General features: G+C 39.9%; 1 protein-coding gene across 1 annotated transcript in view; it reads right to left on the bottom strand.

Annotated features, from left to right (window-relative positions):
• The window catches only part of NIPAL2 (NIPA like domain containing 2), a 135713-nt gene that overhangs the window by 21591 nt on the left and 87192 nt on the right, over positions 1-26930 (bottom strand). The window contains exons 4-6 of the mRNA XM_020969064.1: positions 24796-24855; positions 13850-13971; positions 1127-1223 (exon numbers count right to left, since the gene is read on the bottom strand). Of these exons, the coding sequence (XP_020824723.1) occupies positions 1127-1223; positions 13850-13971; positions 24796-24855 (279 nt within the window). The remainder of the gene's footprint in view (positions 1-1126; positions 1224-13849; positions 13972-24795; positions 24856-26930) is intronic.

Below are 26930 nucleotides of genomic sequence, written 5' to 3' on the forward strand. Positions count from 1 at the left end.
GCCTTTGAGGAGCCTACATTTTAACAAGGGGATATAACACATGAAGGGAAAAGGTGGTCAGGGGGAAGGAAGGGAAAGGAATTTATCAAGCATTTATTAAATACCTGCTCTGTGCCAGGCACCGTGCTAAGCATTTTATGCATAGGGATGAAATCCTTATGTACATGTTCTGGTTCTGCTTGTTTCATTCTGTATCAGTTCTTGTCAATCTCCCCATGTTTCTCTAAATTCTTTATATTCATTATTTCTTACTCTCACAATACTATTGCATTACATTCATATGCCACTGTTTGTTCTGTTATTTTTTCATTCAATTATAAACATTTATTAAGTGTCTACTAAGTGACAGATGCTGTGGTAGGCACCAGTGATACAAATACAAAGAATGAAGCAAACCCTAATTTAAAAGAGCTTCCAGTTGATGGATACTTTTTTTTTTTTTTGCTTTTAGGCAGTTGGGGTTAAGTGATTTGCCCAGGGTCACACAGCTAGTAAGTGTCAAGTGTTTGCTCTGAGGCTGGATTTGAACTCAGGTCCTCCTGACTTCAGGGCCGGTGCTCTATCCACTGTGCCACCTTGCCCTGATACCTTTTATTTTGATGGATACTTAAGAAAAAAATTCCTAGCACAAAAAGTGCTGCTATGAATATTTCAGCATATGGGGCCTTTATTTCTCTTTGACTTTCTTGTTGCCCACTGGTGGGATTGTCTGGTTCTTTCTACAATTCCAAACCATTATCCAGAATGGTTGGACCAATTCATAGCTCCTTTCTTGTTGTAAATAACTTTTCTTGCCATGTAAAGTTTCAATTATACCACTTGCTATTAAGAAGATATAGTATCTTAAAAAAAGGATTTAATATTCCAAAAAAGCAAAAGACCACGAATTACCCAAATACAATCAGAAATAACGTACAAGAATCTTTTTTAAAAAATTAATCAGTTACAGTAATAGATAAACTTTGGAATTATCTTAAAACAGTAAAAAATGGAATGATTTGAAACACTGTAGCATGACTGAGAATTTCCCTTAAGGCATATTCTACAAAAACAGCAATAAAACCAAGTATGTGACTTCACAGAAGGATTGGAAGACAGAATAAGAAAATGAATGAAAAGTTCTTACCCAGAAGCGCCACAAGTGTCAACAAAATGACAATGTGTTTCATATCCTTTCTTTTATAGAAATACAGCAGGATGCAGAATATTAATATTTCTAAGATCTGGAAATGAAAGGGAAAGGTTATGCCATTCAAGAGTAGAATGTGTGTTTCACTCGAAGTCTTTGAAATGTCACATCTCTCTTTTTGGGTTATGTAACACTTGTCATCTCCCGCTACTTCAGTCCAAAGTGGAAGTGATTGATTTATTGAGGATCTTTTGAGTGAAAAGAAAAATTAACTCATTCCCTAATAAATCAAACTGTTCAATAACTATTACCATACATTTTCTCACCTTTGTGAAATGTTTCTCTCTTCATTTGTATTTTTTTTTTACTTTAACCTCCTCCCCCCCAATTATAGGCCTTTAAAAATGAAAACAACTTATTTCATTCTTTGGGGGAAGGGGGGAGGAAAGAGATGCTGCTAACCTTGGGGGGAAAATTATCAACTGTAAGGCCCATTGGATAGAGTGATCAGGGTTTAGATGCTTAGAAAAATAGAACTTTAGGGGATCTCCATCCTAGGATTATAGAGTTTCCAGCAGGAAGCAACCTTACAGATCACTTAATCTGTGGATCCTTAACATTTTTTGAGTCATGGACTCCTTTTGGCAGTCTAGTGAAGCCTATGGGTCTTTTCTCAGAATACCATTTTTAAATAATTGAAGGAAATGCTAAATTTCACTTAGAGGTTAATGAAAATAAAGGTGTAAATTTTTTCCTATCCCTGAAATCTCAGATTAAGACTTTCTGATCTGATCATTTTACAAATGAGAAATGGAGGCCCAGCAAGGGCCCACAAGTCACTTGCCCAAATGGCAGTGCCAGTATTTGAGCCTAGGTCTTTTGACTCCAAATCTAGCTCTCTTTATACAAGATGTCTAAACCACCTAGTAGAAATGATCACACTCTTCTAGCTTAAAAAAGTACATCGACCTGCAATGTTTTTTCACCCTGGTCTTGCTCTTTTTAGATTCATCCTAAATCATTCTGGTTTAATTTGTTTCTTTCCTTTTGCTTGGTTATTCATGGGCATGGAAAACAATAGGTCAATCTCTCTCATTCAAAACCTTTTATGTGAGTATGGGATGTTGAAGACAGCTATCAGATTATGTTTGAATCTTCCTTTCTCCCAACTAAATGACCCCAACTCTTTTAACTTTTCCTTATAAGGCTTACTTTGTAATCCTTTAATTTAATGTAATAGAACAGAGCAACAGGAAACCATTAGTTAACCTCCAACCTCTTTGCCTTTCAGCTCATGCTGTCATGAAAACATTAGGTGTCCCCATCTCCCTATAGCTCATCAATCATTAATATAAAACTCCTTTTAACTTGTGTCCTCATTTTCCATAATATGCTGGCTTTCCACTTCTCTAGCACTGAAGCTGCAAACAAGCGTCACTCAGGCACCGGCCCCACAGGACAGCCACAGGCATCAGTCATGCACCGTTGCATACAGTTCTGAGACCAACTCCCTTTACATCTTCACTGAGGGGGTGACAGATGAGTGAATCTGGCATGCAGATTAGTAAGTACTTCCTGTGATGGAATTTTTTTTTCCTTTTTTTTCTGGAGGGTAGTTGTTATCAACTCTCCATTCATCAACTTGTCCTGCTGTGTCCCCACTGTGGTTTCATATAAATAAAACACGAATTCCTATAATTTGAAGAATTATTCAAGTTGCCTGTGAGCACTGGAACTTGGTTAGACACTGCCTTATAAGACATGAGGTCATATAGCTCTCGGCAAAAAGGCTTCTGGAAGCAGCTGACTCTAAGCATGACTAATAATGCCAATGGGTCTCCCCCACAATCCCCACTGCTAAGGATAAGATTTTTTTTTCTTTAAAAATGTCAATATCAAAGAGGCACTGGATTTTGTAGTTTCTAAGGACAGAATTTTTTTTTAAAATATTACGTGATGGATTTCTGTGCTCCATCTTGGAAATTTAAAAGGAAAACCAGTAATTATATCAACCACAACCAACATTTACTAAGTGTCTATTCTAAGGAATTGAGCAAAGTGCTAGGGAGGTAAGGTTGGATATTGCAGACCCTGCTCTTCGGTAAGCCTACATTCATAGATGCTCTTTCCTCCCAAAGTCTTTGATGATGCTATGTTTTGATGTAGCTTCCCAGTCTAATGGCCAGAATAGAGAATGAATAGAGAATAGAAAGAAAAGAGAATGCATAGTTTCTTCCTAAGGTCCAAGTCTGGACCATAGTCCACCAATTAGCAGTTCCTACTCTAAAGTGAGACTTCTAGTCTTTCTACCACCGTTCACATATTCTATGTTGCATCCAAGTTGGACTAGTCACCACTTCTTGTACAAACATTGTACTTTCCCCTTCCCCTTTGTCTTTGCTCACATTATTCCTTGGAACATTCTCCCTCTGCTCCTACTGCCTACTGAACTCTCTCTCTCGTTTCTATGTCTCCTTTTCCTCTCTTCTCTTCTCTCCTCTCTCTCTCTGTGTCTCTCCTCTCCTCCTCTTTCTCTTTTCCTCTTCCTCCCCCTCCTTTTTTCTTCCTCCTCCTCCTCCTCTCCCTCCTCCCCTTCCTCCTCCTCCTCCTTCTTCTTCTTCTTCTTCCTCTTCTTCTTCTTCTTCTTCTTCTTCTTCTTCTTCTTCTTCTTCTTCTTCTTCTTCTCTTCTTCTCTTCTTCTTCTTCTTCTTCTTCTCCTCCTCCTCCTTCTCCTTCTTCTCCTCCTTCTTCCTTCTTCTCCTTCTTCTCCTCTTTCTTCCTTCTTCTTCTTTTTCTTCTTCTTCTTCTTTTTTCTTCTTCTTCTTCTTCTTCTTCTTCTTCTTCTTCTTCTTCTTCTTCTTCTTCTTCTTCTTCTTCTTCCTTCTCCTCTCCTCCTCTTCTTCTCTCCTCTCCTCTCCTCTCCTCTCCTCTCCTTCCTCTCTCTCCTCTCCTCTCCTCCCTCTCCTCTCTCTCCTCTCCTCTCCTCTCCTCTCCTCTCCTCTCCTGTCTGCCCTCTTTCTCTGTTTCCCTTATTTTGGCCTTACATACTTAGCATCTGGCACAGTGCCTCGTGCTTAGTAGGTGCTTATTATTTGTTGACTGAATATGGATTCAGTCTGATAATAAAGCAGGGACCCATAACATTCTTTTGCAGAAAGAAAAAAGAAAAGCAATTTTTAGTGAACTTTAAAACTAGCAGTTTGTTAGATTCAGATGCCAGTAGTCAATTGAAAAACAACAAAAATAGCCATTTACTTTACATGTCCCAAGCTGGACTCATTGGCTCCTTCCCCTGAGTTTCCCATTCCTAACAAGGGCATTACTATTGACTCAATGTTCTGAGTTCAAAACCCTGGAATTATCTATGACTCTTCCCTCTCCCCCATCACTTTTATTTAAGAGTCTGAATGCAGATTTAGAGTTGGAAGGGACCTTACAAGTCTTTTAGTCCAGCTCTTCATTTTACAGTTGGGGTAACTGAGCCCCAGAGGGTTAAGTGACTTTCCCAATGTCACAGAGACAGGAAATATCAGAGCCTCCCAGGTCCTCTGCCTCAAAAACCAGCGTTGTATGCACTGCACCAGTTATCAGATCCAATAATTTCTACCTCTGTGATAAGTCTCATATTCTTCCCTTTCTATTTTGAGGCCTTTACTATATAAATAGCTAGAACAATTGAAATAGCCTCCTAAGAAATTTTTCTCTCCTTCCCCATTGGCCAATTTGACTCCTTTATGCATAGAACTATTCTCTGCTAAAGAATCTTCAATGGCTCCCTATTACTTAGACACTGAATAGAGTTCAAAGTCTTAGCCTATAAGTCAAGCATATTTACATATTCACCTTCCTAGCTTTGTCAAATTACTACTCCATGCCAAGGGTCAACAGGACTATTTGCTATTGCCTACACAAATACGATGCTTTCCTTTTCTTATGTACCTCTGCTAAGATGACTCCTTGGAATGACTTCCTCTCCCATTTTTGTCAGTTGAAATCCTATCCATCCTTTAAAGCCCAGCTGAAGAGCCTTTTCTAATGCAACCAGTCACTAATGGCCTTTGCCTGCTCAGGTTTGCTTACACTCACCAATTTAATTTTTTATCATAGTTGTCTATGTATGTATCATATCCTTTACTCAACTGTAAGGTCCCTGAGGTCAGAATCCTCATTTAGTGGGAGATAATCAGGGAAAGTTCTGATTTGCTGGCCTGGCACCTCCCATAGCGCTGGACATACACTCTGCCCCCTTTCAACAAGTCAGGGATTCCCTTAATTACCCTCCATTCTACTACTCACACGTAAGATAAATCTCTATATCTCTACCAGCACCTAAGACTGATGCTATAAGTACATCAATAAATGTTTAATTTGTTAAATTGTTGTTGTTTAGTTGTTTCAGTAATGTCCTACTCTTTGTGACCTCGTTTGGGGTTTTCTTGGCAAAGATACTGGAGTGGTTTGCCATTTCTTTCTCTAACTCATTTTACAGATGAGGAATTTGAGGCAAATAAGGTTAAATGACTTGCCCAGGGTCACACAGCTAGTAAGTATCTGAAGCTGGAATTGAACTCAGGTTTTCCTGACTCCAGGGCCCAATGTTCTATCTACTGTGCCGCCTAGCTGCCCCAATTTATTAAATGGTCCTTAATAAATGTTTAGTGAAAGAATGAAGTTTTTGCTACCATGCTTCTATTTGTAGCATTCCATTTCTTTTCTACTCCACCTTTTCCCCCTCCCCCTCCCTAAATAAGCAGAATCATAGGCATCTAGGTGTTGTAGAGGCATAGAGTGCTAGACTTGTAGTCAGGAAGACCTGCATTCAAATTCTGCCTCAGATACTTACTAGCTATGCAACCCTGCAATATTTAATCTCTTTGTGTTAAAACAGAAGTTTCTGTCAGCTGTTAAATGAGAGGGGTTGTGCTTGCCGGTGTCTGAGGTCCCTTCCGGCTCTAAATCTATGATCCTATGAGATATTGAGGGGTGCCCAGGTAGCCTAAACTACTTGAGAGAGAAGCATTCTCCCTCTAGTCTTTAAGATGTCCAGAGAAGATGTTCCTTAATCCTTTCTTGATAAACCATTTCAGTATCTTACAGACTTAATAAATGGAGCTCATTACAGCTCCCAGTTCCAAGTTCTTCTCTGACAATTTAGTATGTCCTTAGCCCCTAGCCATTATTTATATATTGGAGAGTGGAACTTTAATAGGTGCTCTGAGAAACACTTTTATAAGTGAGTTAGCACCACTGGAAAAAAAAATTTTTTAATAATAATACTTAAGAGTGCTTTAAAGTTTACAAAGCACTTGGAAATATTGTCTCATTTTGAAAAGAGCTCATCCCTTAGCCAACATAGAGGTGAGCTTCTCCAACTTTGCTGGCCAGTCCATAGAGGCAGTCAGTTGAGTAGTCTGTTTTTGGCTGTACTGGAAGCTTTTCCCAGCAGAATTTGCACTCCTGCCTTCCAAGAACCTAGAGTGTCTCTCTGTGTCATTCACTACAAGATGCTGGAGAAGGGCTTCTTGTGGGTTTCCTGGCTGCACTGCAGTAACAGAGATTTCACTTGAGTGGTTCTGATGAGTAGCAGTGTGCCTACTGAAGAGAGAGCAGGCTTTGGTGGCAAACAGACCCGGGCTCAGGTACTGTGTCCTACCCATACTAGCCATGTGACCCCGGACACAATGCTTCACCTGTCAGTAGAGCTGGTCCAGGATGATTTCTACTGATTTTGAAAAATCTGAGGTAAATTTAATCTAACCTTCAACAGGCTTGTAACAGAACATGAAAGAAGACTTGAGATTTTACTGAATAAGAAAAAAAGACATTTTCTTTCTCCTATGTCAGCAGTAACTGTTACCAAGATCCCTAAAAAGTTGGAGCAAAAACATGTTGATACTCAATTCTAACTCAACTTAAATCCTAGTGATGGAAAAATCAGATGTAATTACAAAATCATTTTCATCTATCTATCTATCTATCTATCTATCTATCTATCTATCTATCTATCTATATATCTCACACATATAGTATATAGCATACTACATATAGCATAACATGGAGTATATAGTATAGTATAACAATATAATATAGCATAAATAGGTAGACAGTAGTTTAGTATAGTGGGCAGCTAGATGGTGCAGTGGATAGAGTGAAAGCTTGGAGTAAGGAAGACCTGAGTTCAACTCAGGCCTTACTAACTGTGTGACCCTGGGCAAATCACTTAACCCTGTTTGCCTCAGTTTCCTCATCTATAAAATGAACTGGAGAAGGAAATGGCAAACTACTCCAGTATCTTTGCCAAGAAAACCCCAAAAGGGGTCATGAAGAGTCAGGCACAAATGAGAACAATTAAACAACAACAGTTTGGTATAGTAGATATGGTGATAGAGCCAGTTGATATCAGGAAGATCCAAATTCAAATTCTGTCTCTACTATTTATACCTGTGTGACCATGAACAAATCATAGCCTCTCTGAGCTGCAGGCAATTTTCTAAGACCAAAAAATATAAATGGTTGTGGAGATTTCTTTGGTGGAGGGAGTTTCCCTAAAATGACAAATGGCCCTTTACATACTTGTGTATGGTACGTAGCCCACGCATTTAAATTCTCTGGGTTACCTCTAAAAACAGGTTCTTAACTAAGGACCCACGAACTTTTAAAAAAATGTATTTTGATAAATGTATTTCAACATAATTGGTTTCCTTTGTAATCTTATTTATTTTATAATAATAATAGTAATAGCTAGCATTTGTATGGCACTTTAACTTTTTCCAAGCACTTTATATATATATATATATATTATCTCACAACAGCCCTGAGAGGAAGGTGTCATATCTCTATTTCACTGATGAGGAAATCGAGGCTAAGAGAGTTGCCCAGGGGCACACAACTAGTAATAATAATAATAATAATAATAATAATAACCAATATTTATATAGTACCTACTGTGTGCTATGCACTGTACTAAGTACTTTACAATTATCTCATTTGATCCTCACAAAAACCCTGGGAGGTAGTGCTTTTATAACCCTCATTTTACAGATGAGAAAACTGAGGCTAAGAGATTTGCCCAAGTTCACATGGCTAGTGATAATAGCCAACATTTATATAGCACCTACTATGTGCCCAGCATCGTACTAAGCGCTTTACAATTATTATCTCGTTTGACCCTCACAATAACCCTGGGAAATAGATGCTATTGATGGGGATGGGATCTGAACCCCTAAAAGGAAAAGACCATGTCTTTGGGCTCTGGACCCCAAAAAGGAAAAGCCCTGGACTTTCCCACATGGTCAAGTCTCTGGAATTCACCTGAGGCTATAATCCTCTCAACTGCCCTTTTATTGTTGCCTGTGCCTAATCTCCCAATTCTCAGTACTTCCCATCCTTGATCCTATCTAGACCCCATTCTACCTCCCAATCACTCAGGCCTACTGGCCCCTCCCATCAAGATCTTCCCTAGACCTCTCCTCCAGTCACCCCAGACTACTTGTCCACTTTCTGAATATAAGACCCATCTTGCCTCCATTAAAGTGCACAGATTCCTTAAGAGTCTAGCCAATGCTTAGATTCCTTAAGAGTTTGGCCAATATGGTGGATTGTTAGAATCATGCCCACTCTCTATCAGTGTTTTAATAAAGCTCATGTCTTTGGCTGAAAGAAGGCTTGGATGGAATTAATTTTTTTTTAAGGCAATTGGGGCTAAGTGACTTGTCCAGGGTCACATAGCTAGTGTCAAGTGTTTGGTCTGAGGCCAAATTTGAACTCAGGTCCTCCTGACTTCAGGGCCGGTGCTCTATCCACTGTGCCACCTAGCTGCCCCAGGTCGAATATATTTGAGCAGTACACGCATGCAGCTATTTAAGGGTCTCAGCACCTCTAAACCTCAACACTATTATTAGTCCCATTTTACACATGAGGAAACTGAGGGCAAGTGAGTTTCCCAGAGTCACATTGTGTCAGAGGCTGAATTTGAACTCAGGTCTTCTTGACTCCACACCCAGGGCTTTACCCACTGTGCTACCTAACTGACTCTTATTTTTATAGATTTAAAAACATTCTGAAAAGAGGTCTGTAGGCTTCATCAGACTGCCAAGGGGATGCATGATACAACAAAGGTTAAGAACCTCTCTGCTTCAAAATCATCAGGCCATTAAAAGTCCAGATGATCCCCAAACGAGAGCAGCCACACTAAAGGACATATTTAAAATATCACTTTAAAATTTAAACTTAGAAGTAACCCCAGACTTCTAAGTCTTTTCTTCTGCTTTATTGCTGGAAAAGGCTCCAGAGGTAAGAAAGCTGCTATACTGTATTTAACTCAGCACTTTCCATGCATGTGGTTCAAAGAACACACATACTGCCTGCTCACTTCAATGAACAATCTCAGTGACAGTAATTATGCTCTTTGCATTCAGACTGCATGGAAAAAAGTGAGGCTTCTGCCATGACCAGGGATTAAATATTAATTATTCACATCATTAATAGATTCATGTGAAGGCTGAATCTAAATTTCGGTCCAGGAGCTTAATCTATAATTTATATGTTCTGAAGTTGGGAATTTCATTTTAGAACAGGCATTAAAGCACCAAATGAAGATCACTGAGATAAGTTTATGCCCAGTGTCAGAGAGCCAGTAGGGTAAAGTGGAGAGGGTGCTGGACCTGAGAAGGAACCCTCGGGTTCAAATCCTGCTTTAGGTACTACCTGGGTGACACTTGTCTCTCAGGGCCTCTGTTTCTTGTCTGTAAAATGGGGGTAAATATACAGCTGCCTTCACAGTGCTGTTGTGAAGATTAACTGCAATCTAAAACTCTTTCGTAAACCATAAAGTACCGTAGAAATGTCAGTTATTCCAGTGACTATCATAGATTGATAGTAATCTACCATCAATCACCTTTTCTAAAGTGATCTATCACGTCTCAGCTCTAGCTCATTCCCTCTTACCTGTGTCTGAGATCTAATTACTTTTGATATTATGGCACAGTATGTCCTTCCATTCAATAAAGCCTTGTAGAACTGAATTGAACTCAATTCCATTTGCTCTCATTGTCTTCATAGGCATTTGCCATGCCTTATTGGCACAGATGGACCTTGTAATAGAGTTGACTCTGAATAATGGTCAGAATCCAGTTCTTTTCAGATGACAGGCTTGGTAAGGAAAGCCCTTCCTGGTCTGGCTGTAATCTATCTTTCCAGGCTTGTTGTGCATAGGTCCCTTTCATACATTCTGCTTTTCAGATAAATTGGCCTATTCTCTATTCCCCAAACTTGACATTCTGTTTTCTGCAAAGGTCTCCTTATACCTGGAATGCCCTTCCTCCTCACTTCTGCCTTAGCTTCCTTCACCTCTGCCTCTTAAGTTTCTCTGACTTCAAGACTCAGCTCAAATCCTACCTTTCCTCTGAGATTACTTTCCATTTATACTGGATTCTTCTTCTATGGTTGTTTTTGTTTAGTCATTTTCAGTCGTGACCCTGTTTGGGGCTTTCTTGACAAAGATGCTGGTGTGGTTTGCCATTTCCTTCTCCAGCTCATTTCACAGGTGAGGAAACTGAGGCAACTAAGGTCAAATGACTTGTCCAGGGTCACACAGTTAATATATGTTTGAGGCTGAATTTGAACTCAGGTCCTCCTCACTCCAGGGCTGGCACTCTATCCACTGTGCCACCTAGTTGCCCTTTCAGGATCCTTAGCAAATGGCATTTATAAATATTTATTAAGGAATGAATAAATATAAGCATTCTTCTAGTAAACCTAAGCAAGGCACTCTTTGTTTTTTAAACACACAAACTTAACTTAAAAACATACACACACAACTCAACTTCATGCCAATAAGGTAACAGGAACATGGAAACATGTTTTAGCGTGATAGGAAATGCAAAATCTTGTTTTGGGATCCTAAGGCCCAGACAAAATCTTTGTCTCTATCATAGTATTAGAAAGTTTTTGGGGACATTTCAAGGTTAAGTGACTTGCCCATGGTCACATAACTAATAATACTGTCAGAGGTAGAACTTAGGCGTCTCTGGCTCCAAGGCTGTTCTTCTATATACTCTATCACATTGCCTCTCAGAAGGCCTTACAAGTTCATTAAATCAATAGGTCACTGGGATGAAATGCCAGACACTAGTCTTAAATATTTTGGGGGGGGGGTTGAGGAACAGGTTTCTTTTGTGGTTTCAATGCTCAAATGAATAATTTTCTCTTAAGGTGTCAAGGACTCACCTCCTGATTATTCTTGGTACTCAAAGTGTGGTCTGGAGATCCCTGAACACCTCTAAGACCCCTTCTGAGAGCCTGCTAGACCAAGGCTATTTTCATGATAAAATTAGGCTTTTTTTTATTTTAATGTGGTAAATATCACTAGATACAGCCCACATGGATTTCAAAAGCTCAATAATTTTAAGATTTGTAACAGGTCCTGATATTGAAGAGTTTGAGAACTGCTGCTCTATATGAAGGAGAAGGAAAGCTTCAGAGTAACCCTTCCAAGGTTGGGGCCTTGGCCTTCACTGTCAATTGACAGACAATGTGAAATAAGGCCCCAAACAGGGGATATTCATTCTCTCAGGGCACAGACAGACAGAACTAATTCCTTGGGGACAGAAGAACATGGATGGAGTTAAAGTAGACCATGTATAGGGATAAGCAGAAATAGAACCCTAAAGACCACTGTGAATAGGTGAGCTCTCTCTCTCTCTCTCTGGTTCTATAATTCTGTCTGGTGCCATGAAGGTCCTGTAGTACAGTGGGCTCTGAATTGGCAGGGGAAAAGGAGAGAATAAGCCTTTATACAGCACTTAGTATGTGCCAGCCACTGTGCTAAGTGCTTTGCAAATAAAATCTTATTTGATCCTTACAACAACTTTGCCAGGTAGGTTCCATTATTATACCCATTTTACAGTTAAGGAAACTGAGGCAAACAGCTTAAGTGGCTTGCTCACAGCTAGGAAGTGTCTGAGGATGTTTTTAAACTCAGGCCTTCCTGACTCTGGGTTCAGATCCTGTTTCTGGTGCTTACTACAAGTGCGACCTTGGGAAAGATACTTAACATTTCTGAGACTCAGTTTCCCTGTCTGTAAAATGAAAAGGGTGGTGCAGATGGCCTCTGAGGTCTCTTTCAGTTTTTAATCTTTTTCCATTTCTGGTTCTGTAACCTTATCGAACTTTATGGAGATCTTGTGATGCCATGGAAAGGTCTGGAATCAAAGGAGTTGTGTTCAAATCCTGCCATTGATACTTACTACTAAGTAACTTTTGGCAAGGGAAATAACTTCCTGTAAAGTGAGAAGTTTGGACTGGGTGGCCTTTGAGGTCCATCTCAGCTCCGGGATCTCAATTGTGTCATATGTTCTGGACCATGGCACAGTGGACAGAGCATTGAACGTGGAATCAAATTTGGGTTCATATTCTGCCTCTGATACTTACTAGTTGTGTGATCATGGAACAAGTTACATAATCTCTCTCAGCCTCGATTTTCTCATCTCTAAAATGGGTATAATAATGGCTATAGTGCCTACCTAAGGAGGTTACTGTGAGTATCCAATGAGATCATATACGTATCATCATCATCATCATCATCATCATCATCATCCTCCTCCTCCTCCTTCTCCTCCTCGTTCTTCAGAGTCAATATGCCTGCTCTCAAGATCACAGTTATCAGATGGTACTGTGGTGCTGTGAAGACCTGAGTTCAAAACACTCCCTCAGATACTTAACCAGGTGTGTGGTCCTGGATATTATTTGAAATCACTAGGTCAAAGGGTATGAACAATTTTACAGGTCTTCCTATATAGTTCTGTCAGCTTCACTAACAATGTACATGTCCCGGTTTCTTCATGATCAACCAACTGCCTCCTTGCTCTGCTCCATTGGAGTCACTTTGCTTGTTGTCCTTTGGATAGGCTTCTCACTGGGCCTACCTATTTGAGAGTATCCATCCTGGGAGGTAAGGGAAGGAAATAATGCCAAGGAGTCAATTCCTGCCCCTGAAGATTAGGATTTGTTCTAATTTGATTTGGACCATATGATGTAGACTTCAGTGGGCCTAAAGTTGGGGGAACTACCTCAATTCCAAGATATTCTTTCTCTCTTGGAAGACTAGAATGGACCTACCAAGCTTAAAAAATAAGGAGAGGGTGGGGGTGAGGTGGGGCAGGATGGGGAACAAATATTTGCTAAACACCTACTGTGTGCCAGCTGGGCACTGTGCTGCTTTAGAAGGTGAACCCACTTTTGACATTAGTCAAATAAGTTCATCTACATTTTGATGAATGAATCAAAAAGCATTTATTAAGCATGAGCTATGTTTTAACACTGACAAATAGAAGTATGTATAGAATAATTTTTACATATATATACCTATTTGTGTCTAATGGCAGCCATCTCTAGGGTGGGAGGGGGTAAAGAAGAAAAAAAAAGAAATTTACATGATTTTATTGTATATTTCAAAGGAATAGCAAGTTGTGCATAGCAGATTTGTAGTTTCATGTGCAATCACCTTTTTTTATTGTACTGTTATGAAAATGCTTGTTTTATTCCATAAATTAAAAAACAAAACAAAACACTGTGCTAAGCACTGGGGATAGAAACCGAAAAGCAAGCCTGATCAGAAATGAGTGGCAAGTGAGATGGACAGAGCTACTAAGTTTTTAATGTCTATGTACTGTAGTGGTTATTATTATATCTAGTCAGAAATAGCAAACACAGATCTCTTACCACATAGGCCAGGAACTGCCAGCCGACAAAGTAATACTGTACTTTTCTTGCTGTGATATCCTGAGTTATGTTTGGAGCAAAAGCCACCAATAAATATGTTCCTGAAAATGCCAATGTCACACCTTTATGTAAAAAGAACAACAAAAAAAGGAAGACAAGTTTTAAAATAAAATAAAAGAGATGCATACTGAGGTCCATTCATCAGTACAAATGCCACTGCTCAATTAATTCTTCCAAATAGAGCATCTGAATAACGGGACTTTTCTAAGTGACAAACAGAGCAGTACGAATGCAAAAAACATCGGATGTGAGATCAAAAGAGCTGAAGCTTGAGGTCTGGGCCACTATTTACCAGCAGTATGATTATAGATAAGCCATTTATTCAGCGAGTCTTGGCCTTTGTCCATGTTTGTAAAATGTGGGATCAAGGATGTTAGGTGGAACAGTGGATGGAACACTAGACTTGGAATCAGGAAGGCGTGAGTTCAAATTCTTCCTTAGTGTGACCATAGGCAGGTCACTTAACCTCTCTCTTTTTTTTTGACTCATTTTCTTCATCTTTAAAATGGGGATAATACTACCTACCCCACCAGGTTATTGTAAGGGCCAAGTGAGACAACATATGTAAAACTCTTTTCAGATGTTAGAGATATGTGCATGTGTATGTGTATATATGTGTCATACATATATGTACATATAGACACATACATTATACATATATAGTTATTCTTATTCGCAATTAAAGGAGATATACTTTTTAACTGCAAAGTGCTATATAAATGTAAGCTGTCATTATTTTCACTCTAGCAGCAAGTCAGTGAGGTGCAGTGGAAAGAATACTAGGTTTGAAGTTAGAGGAACTGAGTTCAAATCCTGGCTCTGCCACTCACCACCTGCATGACCTTGGGCAAGTCACTTCATCTTTGTAGGTCTCAGTTTCCTTTTCTGTGAAATAGAGGGGTTAGACCACATAACCTGCAAGGTCCCCTCCAGCTGTAAAACTATGACCCTATGTCCTTCACTAAAGGCCCAACTCCAATATCTCCTCATGACATGGAAGACACCCAAGGTTCTCAAAAGCTAGGCCTGGAAGGCACAGCCTTAGGCAGGCTCTACCAAGCTAGAAAGGTGAGGATGGGCTGGGGTGGGGGTGGGGTGGGAATGGAGAACAAGCATTTATTAAACACCTACTATATGCCAGCTGGGCACTGTGCTAAGTATTTTACAAATATAATCTCATTTGAGATAATATTCTAAATATAATCTAATCTGGCCTAGGGGCCAGATCATAATGTCCACCGTCTAAGAACTAGTCTAGTTGAATTCAGAGAAGTTCACTACCACCTTGGCCACAGAGGGATGAATTTTTAGGCCACAGCAACTTTCAAAGACCATTTTCTTCATGAAGCCTTTCCTAGTCTTCCTTATTTTAATTCCTTTCCTCTGAGATTGCCCCCAAGTGATCCTGTGTATATCTTGTTTGTATATAGATGTTTGCCTGTTGGACTATGAGCTTCTTGAAAGCAGACTGTTTTTTTTTTCGCCTTTCTTTGTATCCCAAGCACTTAGAACAGTGCTTGGTATATAGTAGGTGCTTAACAAATGCTAGTTGACTCACTGACTGACTGGTCTAACACATCTGTAGTATCTATGAATGGCAATCTGCATTGGTGGAGGGAGTACTCACATCAGCATCAAATAATACCTGACCCTTATAGAGCACTTTATATACATTATCTCACTGGGTCCTCACAACAACCCTGGGAGCTAAGTACCATAGTTATGATCCTGCTCCTTTTTCAGATAAGATGAGACCTTGGGAGAGAGAGAGTGATTTTCCCTTGGTGATTCAACTAACAAGAGTCAAGAGGAGGAATTGGAACCCTGCTCTCTGCTGACTGTTTCCAGTATTTTTCCATTATCAATCAATTAACAAGCATTTATGAAACACCTATTATGTACCAGGTACTGTGCATAAAAAGACACAAATCAAGCAGTTCCTGCCCTCAAACAGTCACTATTCTATACCATATCACACTGCCTCTTAATGATAGATCCTTTAAGTAGTAGAATATAAAATATTTGAGTAGCAGCTGTATAGGTTTCCCCAAACTACCCCTCCCATGCTGGCCTGGCATCCTTTGGTCTCCCTTTAAAGGGGGCAGAATTGGTTTTCCTTCACTGTTCCAGATGAATTTCTCTGTTTTTCTCTCTCTCTGTCTCTCTTCCTCTCTCTCCCTCTGTCTCTTTCTCTGTCTCTCTTGCTCTCTGTTTCTCTCTTTCTTTCCATCTCTCTGTTTCTCTGTGTGTGTATACATACATGTGCATATGTTTGTATGTATTTGTCCTATATATATTAAGTTTGTACATAGTTTTGTGCCTGGTGACTCCCCCCACCCCACGTCCATGAGACTTTGAGCTCCTTGAGAGGAAGGACTACCTTTTGTCTTTGTTTATGTTCCCGTAGCATTCAGCACAGGGTCCAGCACCAGTACCGTGCCCAACTGCCTGGTACATAGTATATACTCAGTAAATGTTTGTTGATTATTTGATTGAGTGACTATTCTTGAGCTTTCTGGACCTGTTTCCACCTCTTCAAAGGAGGAGGTTGGACTGGATGATCTTCTAGTTTATAAATCCATGTTCTTGCTCAGTATGGCCTGTCTTGGGATGATACAGGGAGCTCTGAAATGAACTCGATCCTCTAATTCGAACTCTTGGAGGAGCCCTAGAATCAGCTGAATTTCCCTAGGATCCTTCAGAGTACAGATACTTTCAGGTCACTGATGACAATCCAAGCCCTTGAGGGAGGCCTAGGTTGGACAGTTTCAGGACTGAAATGAGTCAGAGCCTTAGAAAGGTCTCAAATTCTCCGGGCAGCTCCAGACTCAAACTGTCCCATCAATTCTCTCAACCAGGAATCATTTGCAGCTGGTCTTGATTTGCATTGCTGACATTTGGCCCCGAATCAAAATGGCCCCTGGGCACAGCCACAAAGGCAGAAGATGTTCTTCACCTCCCCATTTTCCTCTTGGCCTTCAAGCCAAAGTTAGCTCATGGTTCTCATCTAGCCAATTATTTATCAAGACCTCAGTATAATTACGTTACCAGCCCCTGGAAAGTGTCAACGAACTGACGGTAATTGTGATTCCCCTGATGGAAACATGTGGGCTTAAATCAAATAAGATCTCTGAGAATCTCACAACTAGTACTTTTGGTGAAATGGGGAGAAGGGAGAAAAAATGATGTGCTGGTGGCTGACATGAGAGAAGGAGGTGGGGAGCTTTGATATTTTAGGTTGTTTGTTTTTTTTTTAAAGAAAGAGAAATCATTTTAACCATCAATTCATTGAAAATCAAAGTAAGGCCTCCAAACTGCCACTGAGCTAATAACAGCTGGATACACTTTTTAGTCAACTTCTGTGGGGTCATTTTTGAGATTTGCAAGAAAAAGCTCAATAGCCGCAAAGCAACACTGGGCTGTAAGTGAATCCAGCTTGTTTCAACAAGGTGGAGAAACTTTCATTTTCTTCATTGTGAAAAAGAAAAGAAACCTCTCTGCTTGCATGACAAAGGAAAAACCACACTATTCCCTTGTACATTTTGCCAATTTAATTGTTCATGTACCCACATGTACAAATATAATTCATTTTTTCATTTCAGCTTCTGGGAAAAAGAGGTGCTTCGAGGAAGAAAAAAACTACATTTCCTCAAGGACATAGGGCTGAGGGTGGAGAGGAAAGTCTCTTGTAGAAGGGGTCTAGTAAACATTTGTTGAATTGAATTCAATTGACATATAATACTGCTGGTTAGAAGTAAGATGGAAGGAAACAAGCATTTATTAAGTGCCTACTATGTGCCAAGCACTGTGCTAAGAACTTTAAAAATATCTCCTTTGATTCTTACAATATGGAAGGTAGGTGCTATTATTAGCCCCTATTGTTATCTTCTTTCTTTCCTTCCTTCCTTCCTTCCTTCTTTCCTTCCTTCCTTCCTTCCTTCCTTCCTTCCTTCCTTCCTTCCTTCCTTCCTTCCTTCCTTCCTTCCTTCCTTCCTTCCTTCTTTCCTTCCTTCCTTCCTCCCTCCCTTTCTTCCCTCCTTCTTTCTTAACTTTCTTTCCTTCCCCCTTCCTTGAGGAAGCTGAGGTAAACAGAGGTTAAATGATTGCTTGGGAATACACAGCTAGGAAGTACCAGAGTCCAGATTTGAACTCGGATCTTGACTCCAGACCCATTCACCGTGCCACCTAAATGGAATACTTGATAAAATCTATTCTTATAACTCTAGAGGCAGAGCATGGTACAGTGGAATGAATACTGGGTCTGAATATAGCCAGAAGATTGGAGTTCAAATTCTACCACTGTGTGACCTTGGCCAAGACACATACCTGGCCTACATATAAAAGGATGGCACCTCTGAGGTTCCTTCCAATCTTAGATGTATGATCCTATGAATAAGGCTAAATATGTGGCTTTTAATTAGATATCATAAAATAAATAAATATGATTCATCTGCTATCGATTCCTATGGGTTGGATCCTAAGGGGAGAAGAAGAACGATCTTTACAAAGACCTGTAAACTGCAAGTACAAAAAAATCATCATTATTTAATATAGGTCAAACATGTTTTATTATTCCAATTTTACAAATGAGAAAACTGAGACTCTAAGCTGTGAACTGACTTGCCCAGAGTCACAGAGCTAGTTAGAGTCTAACCCAGGATCTGAATTTAGGCCTCTTAACTCTAGTACTTTTACAGATGGACAAGTTAAGTGTCTTGCCCGAGTTCATGCATGCAAATAGGCATTAGTGGTAGGATTTGAATTCTGGTCCTCTGACTCCATCTAAACCTAGAATGGACCTGAAGTCAGGAAGACCTGAGTTAAAATCTAGCCTCAGATACTTACCAGCTATGTGATTCTGGGCAAGTCGCTTCACCTCTTTCTGCCTCAGTTTCCTCAACTGAAAAACGGAGATAATAGTAGCACCTGTCTCCCAGTTCTTTTTCCGCTACAGCACTTTCTTCATGAAGCCTTTCTGTATCTCCCAGCTGTTAGTATTCCTTTCCCTCATTGTTCTGCTTTCATTTGAATGTATCTTGCATCTACTTCTATGTGTTCATCTTGTCTCCTCTGATAGAATGTAATCTCCTTGAGGGCAGAGACTATATCATTTTGGTTTTGTATCTTCAGCACCAAGGTCAGTGCCTGGCACTCAATTGTGCGATTTAATAAATGCTTGCTTGAGCATCTAATTTTCCTTTGGCTTATTGGGAAATAGATGGAGAGCCTAAATAATTACTCAGATAAATGGTATGGCATAGAGTATAAGAGTGGTGGAAATATAATCAGGAAGTTGTTCAGTTGTTTCAGACTCTTTGTGACTCTTTTGGGCTTTCTTGGCAGGGATACTGGAGTAATTTGCCATTTCCTTTTCCAGTTCATTTCACAGGTGAGGAAACTGAGGCAAACAGGGTTAAATGACTTGCCCAGGGTCATATAGCTAGTAAGTATCTGAGACCAGATTTGAACTCAGGAAGACAAGTCTTCTTGACTCCAGGCCCAGATTTGTATCCACTGTGCCACCTATCTGCCCCACATAATCAGGAAGACCTAGGTTCAAATCTTGCCTAGCTTTGGGTGATCAACTTAACCTATTTGATACTCATTTTCCTCATATGCAAAATGGGTATGTTAATACCTGGACTACCTACCTCCCAGGTTGGGATGAGGCTCAAATACATGTAAAATATTTTACAAATTTTAAGGTGGAACATAAATGTTAGTGGGGAAGCAGAATGATGATAGAGAGCTGGCCTTGTAGTCAGAAAGATCTGGATCAGTCAGAAAAATCTAGCTTCAGATCCTGCCTCAAACCTCCTGGATGTTGGACCTTAGGTAAATTCCTTAACCTCTCAGTGTCCTAAGACTGGAAGTTGCACAGAGGGTTCCAATAAACATTGGCAAAGGAAGCCTCTCAACAGGAGCTCCCTACATTGAGGAAATCACAGATCCAGCAAAAGAGTGGTTATTAATAAAAATGAATTTATAGCCATAGCTATCATTCTGGAGGCTGGAATATTGTGTCACTGAAAGTTACCTTTTAGTTCTGGTTGGTTTTATGAGGGCAAAGAAAAGGCTGTGAAAATCTCTTTTTGTGAAATCTCCAAGAATAGATTGGGGCAGCTACGTGGGGCAGTGGAGTCAGACCTGGAGTCAGAAAGAATTGAATTCAAGTACTGCCTCGAGTACTTACTAGCTGTGTGACTCTGGGCAAGTCACTTAACCACCATCTGCCTCAGTTTCCTCTACTGTAAAAGGGGGATAATAACACAGGGTTGCTACAAGGATCAATGAGATAGAAGGTGCTATCTAGATGCTTATACCGTTTCCCCCAATAAATCATTTTTTTCTTGTTCTCTTTGTTTATGATGGGGTTCCCTGGTTTGCAAAGAGGAACATTATAATACATTCTCACTCCTGCCCTGACTTTTGTACTATGGAGCCATCATTTGGGAAGAGCCATGGCAGCTATATCTGAAAGCTCCTGGGCTCCTTGGGCTGCCCTGAGGTTGCCTCTTTTGTGCCCTCAGCACTTAGCACAGTGTCTGGCACATGGAGGGGGGTGCTCAATAAATGTTTGTTGATTGATGCCAACTTTCATGCCCTTGTAGAAGTTACACTCTGTATACCATATATACTGTCTCAAAGTCTGGATAGGGAAGATACAATGTGACCTGTGCCTCTTCTCTGTCAGTCAGACCTAGCACTATAGTGACAGATCATTCTTCTCAATTTTCTAGTTAATGCAGAATGGATACCCGATTGTCATAGCACCTGAGGGGTGTGTGTGTGTGTGTGTGTGTGTGTGTGTGTGTGTGTGTGTGTGTGTGTGTGTGTGTGTGTGTGTAGTGGTTCAAGTGCTGGACATGGAATTGGAAAGATTTGGGTTCAAATCCTGCTTCTGATTATGCTGTGGAATAGCAGCTTAGGAACTGGCCTCTACATTCAATTGTTTTATTTGATTAAAGCTCAAATTTCCCTTCACCTAGTCTCCCCACTCTTGCCAATCCTATACCCTGCAGCCAAAATGATTTTCCTTAAGCACAGATCTGATTATGTCAGCCCCTACTCAATAGCTTCCAGAGGCTCCCTATTCCATTTAAAATCAAACACAAACTCTCCTGTTTAGTCTTTAAAGCCCTTCAAAACCTGTCCCCAATTTATCTTTCCAGCTTCATTGTATATTACTCTTCTTCTCATATGAAGTGATCCAGACTTCTCTCTATTGCTCACAGAAGACTCTCCATCTCCATGCCTTCCCTCTGACTCTCATGCCTGGAATGCACTCCCTTCTCACCTTGGACTCAGAAAATCCCTCTTTTCCTTCAGGAGGCAGCCTAAACACCACCTTCTAAATGAAGCCTTTCCTAATCTTTCCTCTGTGGCCAAAGAGTACCCCCTGAACTATTTTGTATTTAACTCCTTTGTACTCTCTTTAGATTTATTCTGTACATATTTATATGGAATTGTCTCCCCCATTAGAATGTAAGCTTCTTGTGAGCAGGGATTATTTCTGCACGTAGCACAGTGCCTGGTAGATGAGACAGACTAGCAGTCCCTACTCTCTGTCAGCTCCAGAAGTTGTATCCTGTCTCTGGAAGTTACTGTCTAATCCTATTTGGTGTTATTAGGGAAAAGAAAAAGTCCTGAAATCTCCAATGGTAGACCAAATAGGACAGGAAGGCAACCTTCAGAGACATTATACTCTAACCATCAGAAGACAGGTATAGGGACCTCTCATTTCACTGGTGAAAGGAATGATCAGACGAGTGGATACCTTCTACCAACACAGGTCAGCACCTACTCTGCAACTTATAGACTTAAAAGAGTTGCCTAATCCATGGAGAGGTTAAAGGACTTGCCCTGAATCACACAACCAATATGGGTCAAAGGTAGAACTTGAACCCAGTTCTCGGCTCTAAGGTCAGCTCTGGCAGTCTCTTTTGCCAGACATATGGTAGACCCTGAATAAATACTTGTTGATTGGCTGAATTTTTTTTTTTGGCAGATATTGCCAAGGCAACTCAGTACACTAGCGTGGGGACCATAAACTGGCCAATCACTTTCAGCTTCTTGGATCTTTGGTTTCCTGATCTGTAAAATGGGAATAATCATACCTGTAGTGTTTACCTTACAGGGTTGTTGTGAGCATGCAGTGAGATAATATATGGAAAATACTCTGCAAACTTTAAAGCCCTGGATAAATGTGAGTTCTTCTTTTTATTTTGTGACTCCTGATGGATTTTATAAAGTTATTTTGACATGAGCTTTGGTTATCCTTCCCTAAGTCCCTGCTAATGGCAAATTTAGCTCGAGTTCATTTCTTTCTACTAAAAAATGCATAATCTAGGCAAGCATTTTATATTGCCTAAGTGTCATTCTAGCCTTTGTTGAAGGCTTTATTTTTGCAGCTATAGCTAGTACCTGCAAATCTAGTGTTTTCCAATTTTAGTAACTAAAGTCAGTAATTTCTAGAAGATAAGAGTTCAGTTTTCTGGTCATTGCAATTTCCCCAGAACAAGGATAGAACATTGTAAATGATATCCTAGTTTTATTAGCTACCACTACTTGAGTATAGAATCTCTCTATCTATCCATCCATCCATCCATCTATCTATCTATCTATCTATCTATCTATCTATCTATCTATCTATCTATCCATCCATCCATCCATCTCTATCTATCTATTTCTATCCATCTATCTGTCCATCTATAGCCATCTCTCTCCATCTATCCAATTAGTTCTCTCTCTCTCTCTTTCTCTCTCTGAACCTCTCATCCCTTACTGACTTGGGAATTACTGCATTCTGGATAGTCACCACACCCCTCCTCCCTCAATCTATTTGTTTGTACTGTAAATTTATTTAGATATAATAGAAACCAGCTGTTAATTCCATAAGAAGAAAGATACTGGGAAAAACCTATTCATCAATCAATCCATTTTTGAGTTGCCTTGGTAACATCTGCCAAATTGGAAAAAAAAACCGAGTGGAAGACTTGAACTTTAAATATAAAAAAAACAATTGAATGCAGAGGCCATTCCCAATGTTGCTATGACATAGCACAATTGTATCACACAGGTTTATGGACCATAATACATGAAAGGATAAAGAAAAATTGAGCTTATTCAGAAAAAAAGAGTCCACACATTTATAAGAGGCAGAAATGACACAGTGGAACGTAAACTGTACTTGTAGGCAGAGTACCTAGGCTAAGATCCATGTCTATCTACTTATTTACTATATTGTGGCCCTGGACAAATTACTTCCCCTGAAGGTCTCAGTTTCTTCATTAGTCAAATGACGGAAATTGGACTAGATGAACTTTAAGGTCCATTTAATCTATAAATTCTATGATCCTACCTATTTAGAAAAACACCATAGATACCAATGTAGAATTTAGCCAGACTATTTTTAAAAACAGCCCTATGAGGAGAATCAAACTAAGGGGGACAAAAGACAAAAAAAAATTTCCAACATTTGTAACCTCAAGTGGCTTATATTCTATAAGGGGAGACATGCATGTATATAAATATATATAAAATACATAAATAAAAATAATTTGGGGGGAAAGGGGAAAATACTTTCCAAAATACCACACTTAAGAAAACAGTTATTAAGGAAAGTAAACTAACTCTGGGGCAGGTAGGTGGTACAGTGGATAGAGCACTGAGCCTGGAGTTAGGAAGACTCATTTTCTTGAGTTCAAATCTGGTTTCAGATACTTAGTAGCTGTGTGATCCTGGGCTTCACTTAACACTTAACCCTGTTTTCCTCAGTTTCCTCACCTGTAAAATGAGCCGGAGAAGGAAATGGAAAACCACTTCAGTATCTTTGCCAAGAAAATCCCAAATGGAGTCACAGTGTCAGACAGGACTGAAAAATGACTGAACAAAAATGAACTCTGAAGCCCATTGACTGTAAAACTCAATTTTTAAAGAATTGAGTTCTCTAGAGAATGGAACATAGACATAGAACTGCTCAAAGGCTACCCAATACAACCCTCTCATTTTACAGATGAGGAAACTGAGGCCCAGGGAGATAAGGTGACTCAGTGTCCCATAGGGATTAAGAATCAGAGGTGAGATGTGGACCAGCAGGTTTTCTGACTCTGGCCCTCGGATCACACGCTCATTCTTAGGAGCCCTGCTTTATTTAAACTGAACAGATAATCATATTTTGTCCTCCTGCTTCAGAAAAGAAGCAGAGATAATTCTCAAAAGGAAGAAAATTTGCCCTCTTGCCCTGCTTTACCTCTAACAAGGGCAAAGACCCTTATATTAAGAACATCAACAATCCACTGGGAGAAAGATGGCTTTGATGCACAGCAGAGGTCTCTCAAGAAGCCAGAAAAGCTACCGTTAAACATTCCATGAGCTGCCATCTTTCCAAATAAAACCTTGAAGATGCACTCTCTCTGTTACTCTTTTGAAAGGCCTAAAGTATTACAAATTAGGTAGTTAGTTGGTGTGTCTAATTGCTTTGTGGTTCTCATTTTTGTGTGGCAATCTAACACAAATACATGCTTTTATGTGGAGTGGTCTATTAGGTTACACAGCTGTTTTCATTGAATTTTATTATGCTCATAAAACTTTCATAACATTCATAAAAGTAATATTGTAAAAGAGTATTTTTCCACAGCCAGAAGCACGGGCAGTGGTCAAAAATGACAGATTCACCATTAAATGTGAAATGCCCCTTGACAGCTCCAAGATTAAATAACTTCACACCACTACTCATTTTTCATCCCTAAATGAGATAATGCCAATTTTTGTCATTTGTTCTCAATTTCTAAAGCTGCTTCCTTACAAATTTTCTTTTTACTTCACAGTCTCAATAACCTTGGATTAAGTGATACGCATACTATGGGCGCTAAATAAATACTCACCAAGTAAGTCTGAGGATCTTACATTTTCTTTCAGAAATGTAACAGACATAACAGAACTACCTAAAAAAGAAAATGATCGTTAATGGCAAACCTTATGACATTTATTCTACCAAAATCATTTGCCAAAAGAAGTACAGGCAGTTTCCAACTTAGAAAGGCCCAATTTATGAAATTTCCTTATAGATAAAATTAGCTATAACTAGGGTAGGGTGATCTGAGCTTTCCCTAGATTGGTTAAATTTAGTCCCATCCTGGGACAATTCTCCTCTTTCTGGTGGGCATCCCTTCCATCTGGGACCCCTACCTTCCCACTCCCAAAGGACATAGTCCTTCAACAATGTAGAAACTTTGGTGTGTAGGGCATACTTCCTTTCACGCTAAACAGCTGCAAGTTTCCCATCGATTCCCCCTACTCCCTTCTCCTCCTTCTCTTTCCCCACGTGCAAAAATTCCTAGTTATAACTGCTATGTTTAGCTAGGGACTCACCTCTGAGACTTCTAGAACTTTCTTTCTCTTCCTGCCCCTAATAGGAATACCCTGGAATCCTGTTCTTTGCCTTATGACGCTGGGGAAGCCTAAGATCCCTACCTCTACTTACCCTGCTGATGCTAGTAATGCACAGAACCTATTCCTTTTCCTACTTTCATGCCACACTCGGCCATCTCATTTCTGATCATATGACCAAGTATAAAAAAGAATAGGGGAAGACATATTCCTGGTGTCCCAAGCCAAAACTTGGAATGAGTTTCCCCATAAAATCAGTATTCCAAATGGGGTTATGTTCCATAGTACCATAGGTACTACATTTCAGCTATATTGTGGGTTCAGTGGGGCTTTGTGGATTGGTCAGGGACTCAAATACCATCTAGGACACTATTTTTATAGGAAAATGTGCTCCAAATTCCTAACTACTGAATTACTGTAACTTTTGTTATTATTTGGATACTACCTATACTAATACATGCCCAACAAATCCAGTGATTTTTCCTACAAGAGAGAAGCAGAGATATGGACAACCTAAAATGGTAGGTAATTTTTAAAAATTGTACTTAATTTTGGAATTTGTTTTTGTGTTTCCATTTGAATGGGCAGCTAGGTGATATAGTGGATAGAGTGCCAGGTCTGGAGTCAGGAAGACTCATCTTTCTGAGTTCAAATCTGGTCTCATACTCTTACTAACTGTGTGTCCCTGGGCAAGTCATTTTACCCTGTTTGCCTCAGTTCCTCATTTGTAAAATGAGCTGGAGAAAGCAATGGCAAACTATTCCAGTATCTGTGCCAAGAAAACCCCAAATGGGGTCATGAAAAGTCAGACAGGGCTGAAAATGACTAAACAACCATTCATTTGAATATGGATACATCAGGTGTGCTGGGAATTCCATTTGAGCAGAATAATGAACTTTGCAAAGCTCTGATTCAAAAGAAGCTGGGAACCTGTCCAGTTTTCTTTTATTTTGCCCACGTTTCAACTCCATTTTAAACATTGAGATAAGCAGAGCTGTCCTCTTATAAACCTTCCCTACAACAGGCTCCCTTAGAAATAGGTCTCTAACAAAGTAAAATAAACATGGGGAGTGAGAGATGTCAACAAAGGCAGGTTTTAATTGGAGGAGGTGTTAACTGTCAAACTTGAAAATGAGATTGGCTATGGACAAGCTGACTTGTGGCAAACTTTCTTGTTAAATTAAGAACCTCATAGTTCATAGATTGTTAGAGTTGGAAGGGAATTTAGAAATCCTCTCGGCCAGCTTGGATCAGGTATAAATTAAAACACTAAGGTTCTCTCTTGATTCTCTGTCTCTCTCTTCCTTCTCTCTCTTCTCTCCTCCCCTTCCTCTGTCTTTCTTCCCTTCTTTGTCTCTCTTCTCTTCTCTGTCTCTCTCCCCTCTCTCTGTCTCTTCCTCTTCTCTGTGTCTCCCTTATGTCTCTTTCTTCCTGTTGTTTCTCTCTTCTTTCTCTGTCACTCCTCTATCTCTCTCTCTTCTTCCTCTGACTCTTTCTTCCTTCTGTCCTTCTTTCTCTTCCTTTTCTGTTTCTCTCTTCCTTCTCTATCTCTCCTCCCTTCTCTGTCTCTCTCTTCCTCTTGTGCCTCTCTTCCTCTTCTGTCTCTCTCTTCCTCCTGTGCCTTTCTTCT

The sequence above is a fragment of the Phascolarctos cinereus genome, unplaced genomic scaffold, assembly GCF_003287225.1.
Source record: "Phascolarctos cinereus isolate Bilbo 61053 unplaced genomic scaffold, phaCin_HiC Scaffold_4;HRSCAF=312, whole genome shotgun sequence".
NCBI lineage: Eukaryota > Metazoa > Chordata > Mammalia > Diprotodontia > Phascolarctidae > Phascolarctos > Phascolarctos cinereus.